This window comes from Salmo salar, chromosome ssa12 (assembly GCF_905237065.1).
Source record: "Salmo salar chromosome ssa12, Ssal_v3.1, whole genome shotgun sequence".
Taxonomy (NCBI): Eukaryota; Metazoa; Chordata; class Actinopteri; order Salmoniformes; family Salmonidae; genus Salmo; species Salmo salar.
Genome location: NC_059453.1, coordinates 3,043,638 through 3,058,536, shown reverse-complemented (window position 1 = coordinate 3,058,536; position 14,899 = coordinate 3,043,638). Strand labels below are relative to the sequence as shown.

General features: G+C 42.8%; 1 protein-coding gene across 2 annotated transcripts; it reads right to left on the bottom strand.

The window, feature by feature from the left end:
* Positions 1–272: 272 nt before the first annotated feature.
* Positions 273–10,524, bottom strand: LOC106563979 (uncharacterized). Of its 2 annotated transcripts, none has more exons than XM_014129935.2 (8): positions 9,714–10,524; positions 9,125–9,212; positions 7,759–8,571; positions 5,448–5,622; positions 5,028–5,296; positions 2,542–2,708; positions 2,060–2,299; positions 273–1,942 (listed from the first exon to the last, which is right to left on the bottom strand). In XM_014129935.2, the coding sequence occupies exons 1-8, from the start codon at positions 10,239–10,241 to the stop codon at positions 1,397–1,399; spliced, it is 2,826 nt and encodes a 941-aa protein (XP_013985410.2). In that variant the 5' UTR covers positions 10,242–10,524; the 3' UTR covers positions 273–1,396. The 2 variants fall into 2 exon arrangements, with proteins under 2 accessions (XP_013985410.2, XP_045546443.1); XM_045690487.1 differs by having other exon boundaries at positions 278–1,942; positions 2,051–2,299.
* Positions 10,525–14,899: the final 4,375 nt, after the last annotated feature.

Here is a 14,899-nt window from a genome sequence, read left to right as displayed (position 1 = left end):
ATGGTAGAGAAATGAACATTCAACAGCTCTGTTTGACATTCCTGCAGTCAGCATGCCAATTGCACGCTCCCCAAAAAAACTTGAGACATCTGTGGCATTAAAACTGCACATTTTAGAGTGCAGTTTTTAAATGTCCCCCAGCACAAGGTGCACCTGTGTAATGATCATGCTGTTTAAATCAGCTTCTTGATATACCACACCTGGTCAGGTGGTTCAATTATCTTGGCAAACGAGAAATGCTGAACAAAATTTGAGAGGGGGGGGAAAAAGAAGCTTTTTTTGTGATATTTTATTTCAGCTCATGAAACATAGGGACCAACACTGTTGTGTTTACATTTTTTGTTCAGTATACTTACTAAAACATGGAGAGGACAGTTACTTACAGAAAGCTTCTAATGAGAACAACAGCAGTAAATAGAGGTATTAGACTGAAAAGATATGAGGTCATTTCGTCAACCTTGTGAAGATCTACACGCTCAGAAGTTTCTCATTCAACGTATTTGCTGTTACTTCACTCAATCCTGTTTTAAATCTCCCTTCATAACTGTTACATCACTCAATCCAGTTTTAAAATCTCCCTTCCTGTTTTGAATCTCCCTTCCTGTTTTAAAATCTCCCTTCTTGTTTTAAATCTCCCTTCCTGTTTCGAATCTCCCTTCCTGTTTTAAAATCTCCCTTCCTGTTTTAAAATCTCCCTTCCTGTTTTAAAATCTCCCTTCCTGTTTTAAAATCTCCCTTCCTGTTTTAAATCTCCCTTCCTGTTTTAAATCTCCCTTCCTGTTTTGACATTCCCTTCCTGTTTTGACATTCCCTTCCTGTTTTGACATTCCCTTCCTGTTTTGACATTCCCTGAGATATGATCCTATGTTACTTCACTCAACCCTGTTTTAAATTCAACCTCACGGTCTGAAATGAAAACAACACAGTGGAGAACTAGCAACAACATTTTATTGAATAATCTAAACAAGAAATGAAATTAAATGACTTTTAATATTGTGTAAGCTCTCGTTGTTATAATGTCTCCATCAGGAGTCTGAATCAACAACCTGTGTGTGTGTGTGTGTGTGTGTGTGTGTGTGTGTGTGTGTGTGTCTGTGTGTGTGGTGTGTATAAATGTGAGAAAGTCGAACATTCTTCAGAAGACAGCTCCCCTCCTTCCATCTGACTGTCAGAGGTCAAACCCCTCGTCTTTCCTCGTGCACTTCCTCATCCTTCTTTAAAACGGACCTCAGCTGCTTCATACCCTGCAGCGTCATACATCATACGCAGCGCGACAAAGTGGGAGGCGAGCGGCGATGTGTTCTTCCGAGTATCAATCGGTTTGTTCTCGACTGTTAAATGGCGTACAAGTGCATCTTTGTAATCTAAACGCGTCGTCTCTGGATATGTTATTTTACTAGAGGTTTGTCTGGCCGTCCGTTCCGTTCCTGGTCATCCCCGGCGAACGTGTCAGACTCCTGGTACTGCACCTCGATCTCTTCAGGGTTGATGCTTCGTTCCTGGTCCTCCCCGTCGAACGTGTCAGACTCCTGGTACTGCACCTCGATCTCTTCAGGGTTGGTGCTTCGTTCCTGGTCCTCCCCGTCGAACGTGTCGGACTCCTGGTACTGCACCTCGATCTCTTCAGGGTTGGTGCTTCGTTCCTCTCCCTACCCGGCGAACGTGTCAGACTCCTGGTACTGCACCTCGATCTCTTCAGGGTTGGTGCTTCGTTCGGAGACGGAGTCGCCCTCTCTCGTCTTCCTCTTTCTGGAGGTGGAGGGCTGGTTCTCTGCGGCGACAGTGGTGTGGTATCTTCTCCCTTCGACGCCGTCTCAAGGAAGGCGCTGGTTTCACCGGCTTTGGAAGGATTCATCGCGTAACGTTTGTCTTTCACCTGGCTGTCGTGGCACATGAAGTCGGCCAGCATTTCCCTGTCGGCATTCGGGAGAACGTTTTTGACCTGTTAAGACACAAACAAGACAGATAAAAGATGATATTTTAGTCAATGGTTTTCAGACAGCCGTGGCATAGAATATTTTTATTTATATCACCCCCCCATCTGACTGACATGACTGACAATGGAAGTCCGCAGCTCGGTGAAGTTAGGGCTTTCAGGCAGGCCCATCTCCTTCCACGCCTCTTTCAGGTAGACCGGTAGATTCCTGATCTCAGTGTTGGTGGAATTGAAAAAAAAGTGCTGGGCTTTCTTTCCCCCTGGGAGGAAGTGCTTGAATTTCAGGAAGTCTGAAAACCAAGTGTACTCTTCTTTGGTCAGCGACATCTGGATCGTGGTTTCCATTTGTTGTGTGTTTCCCACCTGTTAGGAAATGAAAAAAACCAAAAAAACAAACAGGCATTAACGCTGCGGTGCCTGCAGTCGTTTCCAAAAACCAACCAATCACGTTCAGGTGTACAGTTATAGACTTACGTTGGATCACATAGGTCCCAGACAGGCCCCACTGGGCCACGTTCAGATGTACAGTTATAGACTTACTTTGATCAGAGAGGTCCCAGACAGGCCCCACTGGGCCACGTTCAGATGTACAGTTATAGACTTACGTTGATCAGACAGGTCCCAGACAGGCCCCACTGGGCCTCCTCCACCTCCTTCACCGTCATGTTTCTATACAGGCCCGGGCTGTGGCCGTACATGGAGGTAAAATAGGCACACAGAAATCCGTAAAACCGGTTCTGGTTCCTCTGTGTCCTCGTTTCTTCCAAGATTTCTGTTGGAACATGAGAATAAAAACAGGATAGCTTCCATAATGTCCTGTATACGTCTATAATAATAACAGACAGCTTCCATAATGTCCTGTAAACATCTATAATAACAGACAGCTTCCACAATGTCCTGTAAACATCTATAATAATAACAGACAGCTTCCATGATGTCCTGTAAACATCTATAATAATAACAGACAGCTTCCATAATGTCCTGTAAACATCTATAATAACAGACAGCTTCCATAATGTCCTGTAAACATCTATAATAATAACAGACAGCTTCCATAATGTCCTGTAAACATCTATAATAATAACAGACAGCTTCCATAATGTCCTGTAAACATCTATAATAACAACAGACAGCTTCCATAATGTCCTGTAAACATCTATAATAATAACTGACAGCTTCCATAATGTCCTGTAAACATCTATAATAATAACAGACAGCTTCCATAATGTCCTGTAAACATCTCTGACGTCTATAATAACAACAGACAGCTTCCATAATGTCCTGTAAACATCTATAATAACAGACAGCTTCCATAATGTCCTGTAAACATCTCTGACGTCTATAATAACAACAGACAGCTTCCATAATGTCCTGTAAACATCTCTGACGTCTATAATAACAACAGACAGCTTCCATAATGTCCTGTAAACATCTCTGACGTCTATAATAACAACAGACAGCTTCCACAATGTCCTGTAAACATCTCTGACGTCTATAATAACAACAGACAGCTTCCATAATGTCCTGTAAACATCTATAATAACAACAGACAGCTTCCATAATGTCCTGTAAACATCTATAATAACAACAGACAGCTTCCATAATGTCCTGTAAACATCTATAATAACAACAGACAGCTTCCATAATGTCCTGTAAACATCTATAATAATAACAGACAGCTTCCATAATGTCCTGTAAACATCTATAATAATAACAGACAGCTTCCACAATGTCCTGTAAACATCTATAATAATAACAGACAGCTTCCATGATGTCCTGTAAACATCTATAATAATAACAGACAGCTTCCATAATGTCCTGTAAACATCTATAATAACAGACAGCTTCCATAATGTCCTGTAAACATCTATAATAATAACAGACAGCTTCCATAATGTCCTGTAAACATCTATAATAATAACAGACAGCTTCCATAATGTCCTGTAAACATCTATAATAATAACAGACAGCTTCCATAATGTCCTGTAAACATCTATAATAATAACAGACAGCTTCCACAATGTCCTGTAAACATCTATAATAATAACAGACAGCTTCCATGATGTCCTGTAAACATCTATAATAATAACAGACAGCTTCCATAATGTCCTGTAAACATCTATAATAACAGACAGCTTCCATAATGTCCTGTAAACATCTATAATAATAACAGACAGCTTCCATAATGTCCTGTAAACATCTATAATAATAACAGACAGCATAATGTCCTGTAAACATCTATAATAATAACAGACAGCTTCCATAATGTCCTGTAAACATCTCTGATGTCTATAATAACAACAGACAGCTTCCACAATGTCCTGTAAACATCTCTGGCGTCTATAATAACAACAGACAGCTTCCACAATGTCCTGTAAACATCTATAATAATAACAGACAGCTTCCATAATGTCCTGTAAACATCTATAATAATAACAGACAGCTTCCATGATGTCCTGTAAACATCTATAATAATAACAGACAGCTTCCATAATGTCCTGTAAACATCTATAATAACAACAGACAGCTTCCATAATGTCCTGTAAACATCTATAATAATAACAGACAGCTTCCATAATGTCCTGTAAACATCTATAATAATAACAGACAGCTTCCATAATGTCCTGTAAACATCTATAATAACAACAGACAGCTTCCATAATGTCCTGTAAACATCTATAATAACAGACAGCTTCCATAATGTCCTGTAAACATCTATAATAATAACAGACAGCTTCCATAATGTCCTGTAAACATCTCTGACGTCTATAATAACAACAGACAGCTTCCATAATGTCCTGTAAACATCTCTGACGTCTATAATAACAGACAGCTTCCACAATGTCCTGTAAACATCTCTGACGTCTATAATAACAACAGACAGCTTCCATAATGTCCTGTAAACATCTATAATAACAACAGACAGCTTCCATAATGTCCTGTAAACGTCTATAATAATAACAGACATTAATGTCCTGTAAACATCTATAATAACAACAGACAGCTTCCATAATGTCCTGTAAACATCTCTGACGGCTAGAAGAGTGGAATAACAGATGGTATCACAGATTGAGAGAAAAAAACAACTTACTCAGCACTTGAGGGATCTTGACCTTGGCAAGAGACTGGCATTCCAGCAGGCTCTTTATAGACACCACCTTGCCTTCCTTCCTGGAAACGGGTCGTTTCACGGACTCGTTAATCTCCTTCATTGCCCGGTTGATCTCCTTCCAATGGTTTTTGGTCAGCCGGCAACCAGGCGGAGGCGTCTCCTCGGAGTATTGGAGAAACGCACCGATCGTCGAGGCGTAGTGGTTGACCGTGGCGACGGCCTTGTTCTTCTGAAGAGTCTGAAACCATCTAAACACACACACACACACACACACACACACACACACACACACACACACACACACACACACACACACACACACACACACACACACAATCAATGAGTGTATTGTTAATGAACGCCGATGAGACTAAAGAGATAGACAGATCCTCTGCTCACCTCCTCATGTTGTCGTGGTTCGTCAGGAAAGTGAGAGCGGATGGATAAAACTCATCCTTCGCCATGTACGTCAAAAATTGCTGCACCATCTTGATCTTTGCGGCACAATCTTGCTTCAGTTTATTGTTTGGATTTGGACCTTCACAGGTCTTCCTGAACCCCTCTATAAACACACCTAATCAAAGAAACATAACATTTTGGATTGGGGCCTTCACAGGTCTTCCTGAACCCTTCTATAAACACACCTAATCAAAGAAACATAACATTTTGGATTGGGGCCTTCACAGGTCTTCCTGAACCCTTCTATAAACACACCTAATCAAAGAAACATAACATTTTGGATTGGGGCCTTCACAGGTCTTCCTGAACCCTTCTATAAACACACCTAATCAAAGAAACATAACATTTTGGATTGGGGCCTTCACAGGTCTTCCTGAACCCTTCTATAAACACACCTAATCAAAGAAACATTACATTTAGGACTTTATTAAAACAGATCTCACAAGGCAACATAAATCAGACAGGCTGTTTTTTCCTAATCCGTTTCAAACACAAATAAATTTGAAGGCAGAGAAGCATTTGATTCTATTTAGATTTTAATAGTCCACCTGCACAGTCAGGACAGACAGAACTGTAGGTACGGTGAAATTGTTATGGTCTGTGCTCCAACAGGCTAGACTGAGCGGACGACGGGTGGGTTTCTGGGGAAGAGTGAAGCAGGCCAGATGCAGAGGAGGACGGGTGGGGGTCTGGGGAAAAGTGAAGCAGGCTAGACGCAGCAGAGGACGGGTGGGGGTCTGGGGAAGAGTGAAGCAGGCCAGACACAGAGGAGGACGGGTGGGGGTCTGGGGAAGAGTGAAGCAGGCTAGACGCAGCAGAGGACGGGTGGGGGTCTGGGGAAGAGTGAAGCAGGCCAGACACAGAGGAGGACGGGTGGGGGTCTGGGGAAGAGTGAAGCAGGCTAGACGCAGCGGAGGACCCTAAACTTTACAGGACCTTCAGAAAGTATTCACAGTGCTTGACTTTTTCCACTTATTGTCGTGTCACAGCTTGAATTTAACATTAATTAAAACTTTATATTTTCTTTGTCACTGGTCTTCACACAACACCCCAATAATGTCAAGTTTTTCACATTTTTTTCATGCAAATTAATTAAAAATGAAAAGCTGAAATGTGATGAGTCAATACGTTTTCAAACCCTTATGTTATGTTCAGCCTAGGAGTAAAAATGTCTCTTAACAAGTTTATTTAACCCTTATTTTACCAGGTATAAGATAAGTTGCATGGACTCACTGTGTTTTAAAATTATTTTTTGAATGACTACATCACCTCAAGTCGAGCAGTGAATTTCAAACACAGATTCAACCACAAAGACCAAGGAGGTTTTTTCCCAATGCCTCGCAAAGAAAGGCACCTATTGGTAAATGGGTAAAAACTAAATGTGAGTTACCACTCTCCATATTTTCAAGCATAGTTGTGGCTGCGTCATGTTATGGGTATACTTGTCATTGTTAAGGACTGGAGAGTTTTTCAGGATAAAAAATAAATAAAACAGAACGGAGCTAAGCACAGACAAAAATCCTAGAGGAAAACCTGGTTCAGTCTGCTTTCCACCAGACACTGGGAGATGAATTCCCCTTTCAGAAGGACAATAACCTAAAACACAAGGCCAAATCTACACTGAACTTGCTTACCAAGAAGACAGTGAATGTTTCTGAGTGGGCCGAGTTACAGTTTTGACTTAAATCTGACTTAAATGGTTGTCTAGCAATGATCAACAAACAATTTGACAAAACTTGGCGAATTTTGAAAAAGAATAATGGGTAAAATGTTTCACAATCTAAGTGTGAAAAGCTCTTAGAGATTTACCCAGAAAGACTCACAGCTGTAATCGCTCTTAGAGACTTACCCAGAAAGACTCACAGCTGTAATCGCTGCCAAAAGGTGATTTTAAATGGATTTACTCAGGGGTGTGAATACTTATGTAAATGAAAATATTTCTGTATTTAATTTTCAATAAATTTGCAAACATTACTACTACAAACATGTTTTCATGTTGTCATAATGGGGTCTGTAGATGCGGGGGAGAAAAATCGATTTCATCCATTTTAAATTCAAGATGTAACAAAAACAAAAAATGTGGAATCAGTCAAGGGGTGTGAATACTGTCTGAAGGCTCTGTAACTGTGGATCTCAAACACATTTCTAACAATGTGAACAAAACAACAAACAAAAACAAAAAACAGTTGGCCTTTTAGGCTTTTCCAAATACTTTTCAAAAATAACAACACTATTTAAAGACAGTACTTACTCAGAGCAGAGCCCGGGAAGGGAATTTGGCTGCTCGATCCAGGCGCCGTGTCCTCCTCTGTCTGAGCCCCTGAACCCACGTCTTGGTCCTCCTGCAGCTCCCCTTGTTCTGTGTCTGACGCAAGAGGAGACGGCTCGGTCTGAAACCTGGACCTCGCATTTGCCGTCCTCGCCCCGACACTCGTCTTCTGCCTTTTCAGTAGCTGGTACCTCTTCCTCGCTCTATTCAGTTCAGAGATCAGCTTTAGGTTGTCCTCTCTAACGGATCGGATGGTCTCACTTATCTTGGTCAGGGCTTCATCCCGCTCTTGCAAAGCTTTCCGCAGCCTCAAGATCGGCGCTTGGCAGTGGCAGGAATAAGCTTCGCAGCTCACGTCCTCCTCCTCCTCCTCCTCCCCTTCCAAAGGAGTCAGCAGCGAATCTAAAGAGTCGTCCTCCTCTTCTTGCTTCGCACCACCGTCCGCGATATCCAAACGGGTGGCCAGCGGTACGACAGGGTTGGACGCCCTCAACGTGGCCAGCCGCTCCATGGTCAGCCGTCTCCTAAGTTCCTCTAAAGCTCGTCTCCTCTGCGATCTGTTGAGCTCCGTGTGGGACTCCATGTGTCGATCCAGTCTACTGACGCGTGTGGAACATCCCGTCACTGGACACGTTTCCTTTCTGATATTGACGCGGCCAGACTGCCAATTACAAAGGAGGATCCTCTCCTCCGTGTTCCTTACGTTGTGCGTGTTCCTCAGGTGCTGACTGAAGCCGACCACCACCTTGGGGCAAAGCGGACAGGAACGTACTGCAGAACGCACCGGAAACTTCTCTAGTACGAACAACAACAAAAAGAACAGCAAAAAATAAAAAATAAAAAAACACAACACAATCAGTGATCCAATAAAGTAGAACGATCCAGGGTTGATTGGTTGTTGCTTAGAAACAACACCTGAGACCACACCTTCTCACTCTAGAATCTCTTTAACACCGCCTCCCACTCTTCCTCCTCCTCCTCACTAAAACACTCTTCCTCTGTTGTCATCCTGGAGTCAAATCTATTCTAGTTCCTCTCCTCCTCCTCACTAAAACACTCTTCCTCTGTTGTCATCCTGGAGTCAAATCTATTCCAGGTCTCCTCCTCCTCTCTAAAACACTCTTCCTCTGTTGTCAAATCTATTCCAGGTCTCCTCCTCCTCACTAAAACACTCTTCCTCTGTTGTCAAATCTATTCCAGGTCTCCTCCTCCTCCTCACTAAAACACTCTTCCTCTGTTGTCATCCTGGAGTCAAATCTATTCCAGAACTCACTCTTCCTCCTCCTCCTCCTCCTCCTCCTCACTAAAACACTCTTCCTCCTCCTTCCTGTTTTAAAACAGTACTTACTGGTGTTAATCAGGTCTCCTGTCTCCTCCTCTTCCTCCACCAATGTGTCAGTTCTCTCTCCTTCCTCCTTCAGTCCAAAAACTGCATCCTACAAATAAAATCAAATGTTATTGTTCACGTACACATGTTTAGCAACAGATGTTATTGCGGGCGTAGCGAAACGCTTGTGTTTCTAGCTCCGACAGTCCAGTAATATCTAACAACTTCACAACAAATACACACACATCTAAAGTAGAAGGAATGGAATTAGGAATATATAAATATATGGATAAACAACGTCAGCGCGGCATAGACTGAGATACAGTTTATACATATGAGAAATGATACGTAAACATTATTAAAGGGACATTATTAAAGTGGCCAATGATTTCAAGTCTGTGTATGTAGCCAGCAGCCTCTCTGTGTTAGTGATGTTATTTAACAGTCTGATGGCCTTGAGATAGAAGCTGTTTTTCAGTCTGATGGCCTTGAGATAGAAGCTGTTTTTCAGTCTCTCTGTGCTAGTGATGGCTGTTTAACAGTCTGATGGCCTTGAGATAGAAGCTGTTTTTCTGTCTCTCGGTCCCAGCTTTGATGCAGCTGTACTGACCTCGCCTTCTGGATGGTAGCGGGCTGAACTGGCAGCGTCTCGGGTGGCTGTTGTCCTTGGTGATATTTTGATCCTTCCTGTGGCATCGGGTGGTGTAGGTGTCCTGGAGGGCAGGTCGTTTGCCCCCGGTGATACGTTGGGCAGATCGCACCACCCTCTGGAGAGCCCTGCGGTTGCGGGCGGTGCAGTTGCCGTACCAGGCGGTGACACAGCCCGACAGGATGCTCTCGATGGTGCATCCACTTTCTCTTCCTCCTCAGTCACTCTGAACGCGTCTTCCTCTTCTGTCACTGTCACTTCCATCTCCTCTTCTTTTACTGTAACATCCTCCTCCTCTTTCACTCTGAACGCGTTTTCCTCTTCTTTCACTGAAACGTCTTTCTCTTCTTCTTTCACGGTAACAGCCTCACCCTCTACTTGTTTTTGTATTGTAACAGCCTCCTCTTCCTCTTTGACGAGACCCTCTTTCTCCGTCCAGCAGACCTCCTCCTCCTCTTTAACAGGAGGAGAGTAGTTTTGTGAACTCATGGTCGGGGGACGTTAGCTATGTTAGCTAACTAGCTGGTGAAATAAATAAAACAGCTAGTTAACATGTGAGACTAGCCCAGTTGCTAAGCTATTTGAGCTATTCAGCTTGCTGATTTAGTAACGTACATATGAAATTAAACGAGGGAGGTAACTATCTATACGACAGAAATATGTTTTAAAACACAGTGAATTATATACACTGACAGCGTCTCAACATCTATAATGTTTCGGTTTTGTTGGTTAGAAAACTCCCCGAGGTGTCTGACTGACTGTTGTTGATGACGTCGAGGAAACACCCCGTCCACTACATTATACGTCAAAGACTCATATCCCGCCATCTAGCTGACTGGAGTGTGTGTGTGTGTGTGTGTGTGTGTGTGTGTGTGGGGGGGGATATATATGAAATGTCACTTTTTGGTCGAAACAACTAAAATTCACATAGAAATATGTGTTAATAGATCTGTCATTCTCATTGTTAAGCAAGTCTTAAGAAGCGGTAGATTTGTTTATATTTCTATGTTGGTGGCATCGGCCTCTGGTTCCAAATGGTTCCATATTTTTAAATACAGAAATATAAAGTTGTTTTTTCCCACAAGTATTTCACTACACCCGCAATAATAACATTGTCACCAGTGCTGTTTTTTTTTATCGTGATGGTAACACAGTCAACCTTAAACGTGACGTGTTCGTTATAAATACATTGTGATTTAGTTTCGGTACCAGACTCTTTTTTTCTTATGATTTTGTCTGCAGAGCATACAGGCTGGCAGTTTATCCGGAGAAGGAGGTGTACGGCGTGTCGTCTCTTCCATAAAGCGCTCATACCCAGAATCAAAAGGCATTTAACATTGGGTTTGAGTTTGAATAAAAACCACTTCATTTAGTAAATCTAGCCTGCTGTTATTTTTTTTTTTACAAGACATAGACCTAATACCTGCGCCTTATGTAATTAAAAAAAAAAATAAGTATTTGTTAGCTTGCCCGCTATAAAAACAGGTTCAAGCGTAACCAGATAAACTTGTCTTTGAAGACTAAACTACTTTGAACGCGCACTAATCCCGTGTCCCCCTGTCGCCAGACTAGTGACTTCAACTATAACTTTGGCTGACATCTATTGGAAATGAATGGTAACTACACTGGGCATCTAGTTGGCAGAGTCAAAGGAGAATTTATAAATAATATATACCATTCAGCAGACACTTTAATCCAAAGTGAACTGGCTACATGGTAGTGGAAACAGATCATAGAAACAGGATTACAATGTTGATATATCATGGATGGTCAGGACTTGTCTCTATAGCTCTGTCTATGAATTTAAAAGTGGTTACATTTTTCCTCCAGACCCAAAATCTCTCAGCTTTTTTACCAAAAGAGGAGCAAGGAGACACTTTATTGTTTCTACTGCCGATTGCCACGTAAGAAGTTAAAGACACATATTAAATACACACCAAAATACGTTACAGATACTATAAACATGTCCCGTCACTCAGACAGTTAGTGTAAACACACAGCGTCCTGCACAGCAATCAATCAATCACTCAGTTAGTAAACACACAGTATCCAGCACAGCAAACAATCAATCACTCAGTTAGTGAATACACAGTATCCAGCACAGCAAACAATCAATCACTCAGTTAGTAAACACACAGTATCCAGCACAGCAATCAATCAATCACTCAGTTAGTAAACACACAGCGTCCTGCACAGCAAACAATCAATCACTCAGTTAGTAAACACACAGTATCCAGCACAGCAAAAATCAATCACTCAGTTAGTGAATACACAGTATCCAGCACAGCAAACAATCAATCACTCAGTTAGTAAACACACAGTATCCAGCACAGCAATCAATCAATCACTCAGTTAGTAAACACACAGCGTCCTGCACAGCAAACAATCAATCACTCAGTTAGTGAACACACAGTATCCAGCGCAGCAAACAATCAATCACTCAGTTAGTAAACACACAGTATCCAGCACAGCAAAAATCAATCACTCAGTTAGTAAACACACAGTATCCAGCACAGCAAACAATCAATCACTCAGTTAGTAAACACACAGTATCCAGCACAGCAAACAATCAATCACTCAGCTGCACAGCAATCAATCAATCACTCAGTTAGTAAACACACAGCATCAACAACAGTCAATCCCCAGCCTGCTCCTTCTCCATATTCAGAACACCAGCCTGCTCCTTCTCCATATTCAGAACACCAGCCTGCTCCTTCTCCATATCCAGAACACCAGCCTGCTCCTTCTCCATATTCAGAACACCAGCCTGCTCCTTCTCCATATTCAGAACACCAGCCTGCTCCTTCTCCATATTCAGAACACCAGCTTGCTCCTTCTCCATATTCAGAACACCAGCCTGCTTCCCTCCAAAGTGATCGATAGTATATCTTGGCTCGTACTGTGATGATTGTGATTCTGAGCTCTCAGGTTCATACAGCGAGTTATGGTCTTCACTGCGTCTTCGCTGCGTCTCGCTGCGTCTCACTGATCTCACTGCGTCTCGCTGCGTCTTCACTGCGTCTCACTGCATCTCACTGAGTCTCACTGCGTCTTCACTGCGTCTCACTGCGTCTTCGCTGCGTCTCACTGCGTCTCGCTGAGTCTCACTGCGTCTCGCTGCGTCTTCACTGCGTCTCTGCGTCTCGCTGCGTCTTACTGCGTCTCGCTGCATCTCGCTGCGTCTTCACTGCGTCTCGCTGCGTCTCGCTGCGTCTTCACTGCGTCTCGCTGCGTCTCGCTGCGTCTTCACTGCGTCTCGCTGCGTCTCGCTGCGTCTTCACTGCGTCTCGCTGCGTTTCACTGCGTCTCGCTGCGTTTCACTGTGTCTCGCTGCGTCTCACTGATCTCGCTGCGTCTCGCTGCGTCAGCTCCGTCAGCGGCGTATTGGGTCAGAACTCGGTTGTAATACGGATGGTAGTGAGCTCTTTAGTGACGGTTCCCGGTCCGGTTCGCCTCCTCCGTTCTGTCGCTTTTATCCTCGACTCTGAAGACAGTGATGTTGATCGGTCCGTAACCCCCCCTTTTACACCATTAACCCCTCCGACGTTTTAAATGGAGGCGGCAGCAAAGGGCTTCAACGTAAGGCCCTGTGACTCCTTTCCATCCGGAAATGTCGTGGAATATTGCTTCAAAAATATAACACTCTTACAAGAACCTTTGAATTCAATATAGACTTTAATACAGAGTAGCAAAGCCGAGTCCTTCCATGAAAAATACTAAATTCTCATATTACAGAGTCCCATCTTTATAGGATTCTGTCTTTGCATAACGTATAGAGGAGTCCCCTCCTCTATATGAAAATAGCTTCCCTTGACCGTTCTTTACCATTATCTCTCCATCTCAGTTCTTGCTTGTTAACGGCCCACATCTGACAGCTGTATAGGTTATAATGGTAGCAGGACCTGGTCCTATATGTTCCATTCCTTATATAGCCATTCTGTCTCAGCTCTTCAAACAGCCTAAATGCTGCTAATAATGGAAATGGAATCAGAGTCATGAGTTTTGCTCCCACAGAAACCCTTCGGTGTAACGCCCTGGCCATAGAGAGGGTTTTTTTGTTCTTTATTTTGGTTAGGCCAGGGTGTTACATGGGTGGGCGTTCTATGTTTTTGTATTTCTTTGTGTTGGGCCGTGTGTGTGTGTGTGTGTGTGTGTGGCTCCCAATCAGGCACAGCTGTAATTGATTGTTGCTGATTGGGAGTCACACATAAGGAGCATGTTTTTCCTTTGGGTTTTGTGGGTAATTGTTTCTGTTAGTGTTTTGCACCTGACAGGACTGTTTGGCTGTCAGTTTTCTTGTATAGTGCTCTCTTTGTTTGTATTAAATTCTAATGATGAACACTAACTCCGCTGCACCTTGGTCTTCTTCCGACGACAGCCGTTACATTCGGTTGCCGCATCGAAAGTTCCCCATCGTCGCAAAGTCTTCCTCCACGAAGTGCTGTCGCCAGATCCTACTAAGTTGAACTGGCACTTCCTTTCTCTTCAGAACATGAGGAGCCACTTCTTCAAAATACTGTGGGTCCTTGGAGGCAGTTGATGATGGGGGATTTTTGTTTGGAGCCAATTCATACAGCCTGGCGCTATACAGTTTGATATACTACTTGTTGTTTGCCATCTTTCGTTGTCCGCCACCTAACCCCACTCTCTCTTTAATTCACTCTCGGTGTGAAAACTCAACACCACAGACAATCTGCTGATTTCCTGCCAGTTGTTACTAATTTAACACAGCGCTGACCATAGGTCAAATAAACCTTGTCGACGATCAAAATACTAAATATAGAGATTTAAAAAAAAATGTAATGTTAAATGCACTTTTTTAAAAATTATTAGTAGATTGAATATATCTCTTTTCTTATATTTAATACCTAAAGTGTTTGCGTTCCCATTTAAGGCAATATCTTATTCAGTCCAACAAACATAATATACAAATTAGCAGCTTGGTCTATACTGCTTCTATACAGCGCAACAATACATAGATGTACCTTCCAGCCATCCCACTCAGACCTGTCCTGATGTTCTGACTGACACGTTGTGTTATGTACCTTCCAGCCATCCATTCACCCACTCAGACCTGCTCTGACTGACACGTTGTGTTATGTACCTTCCAGCCATCCCATTCACCCACTCAGACCTGTTCTGACTGA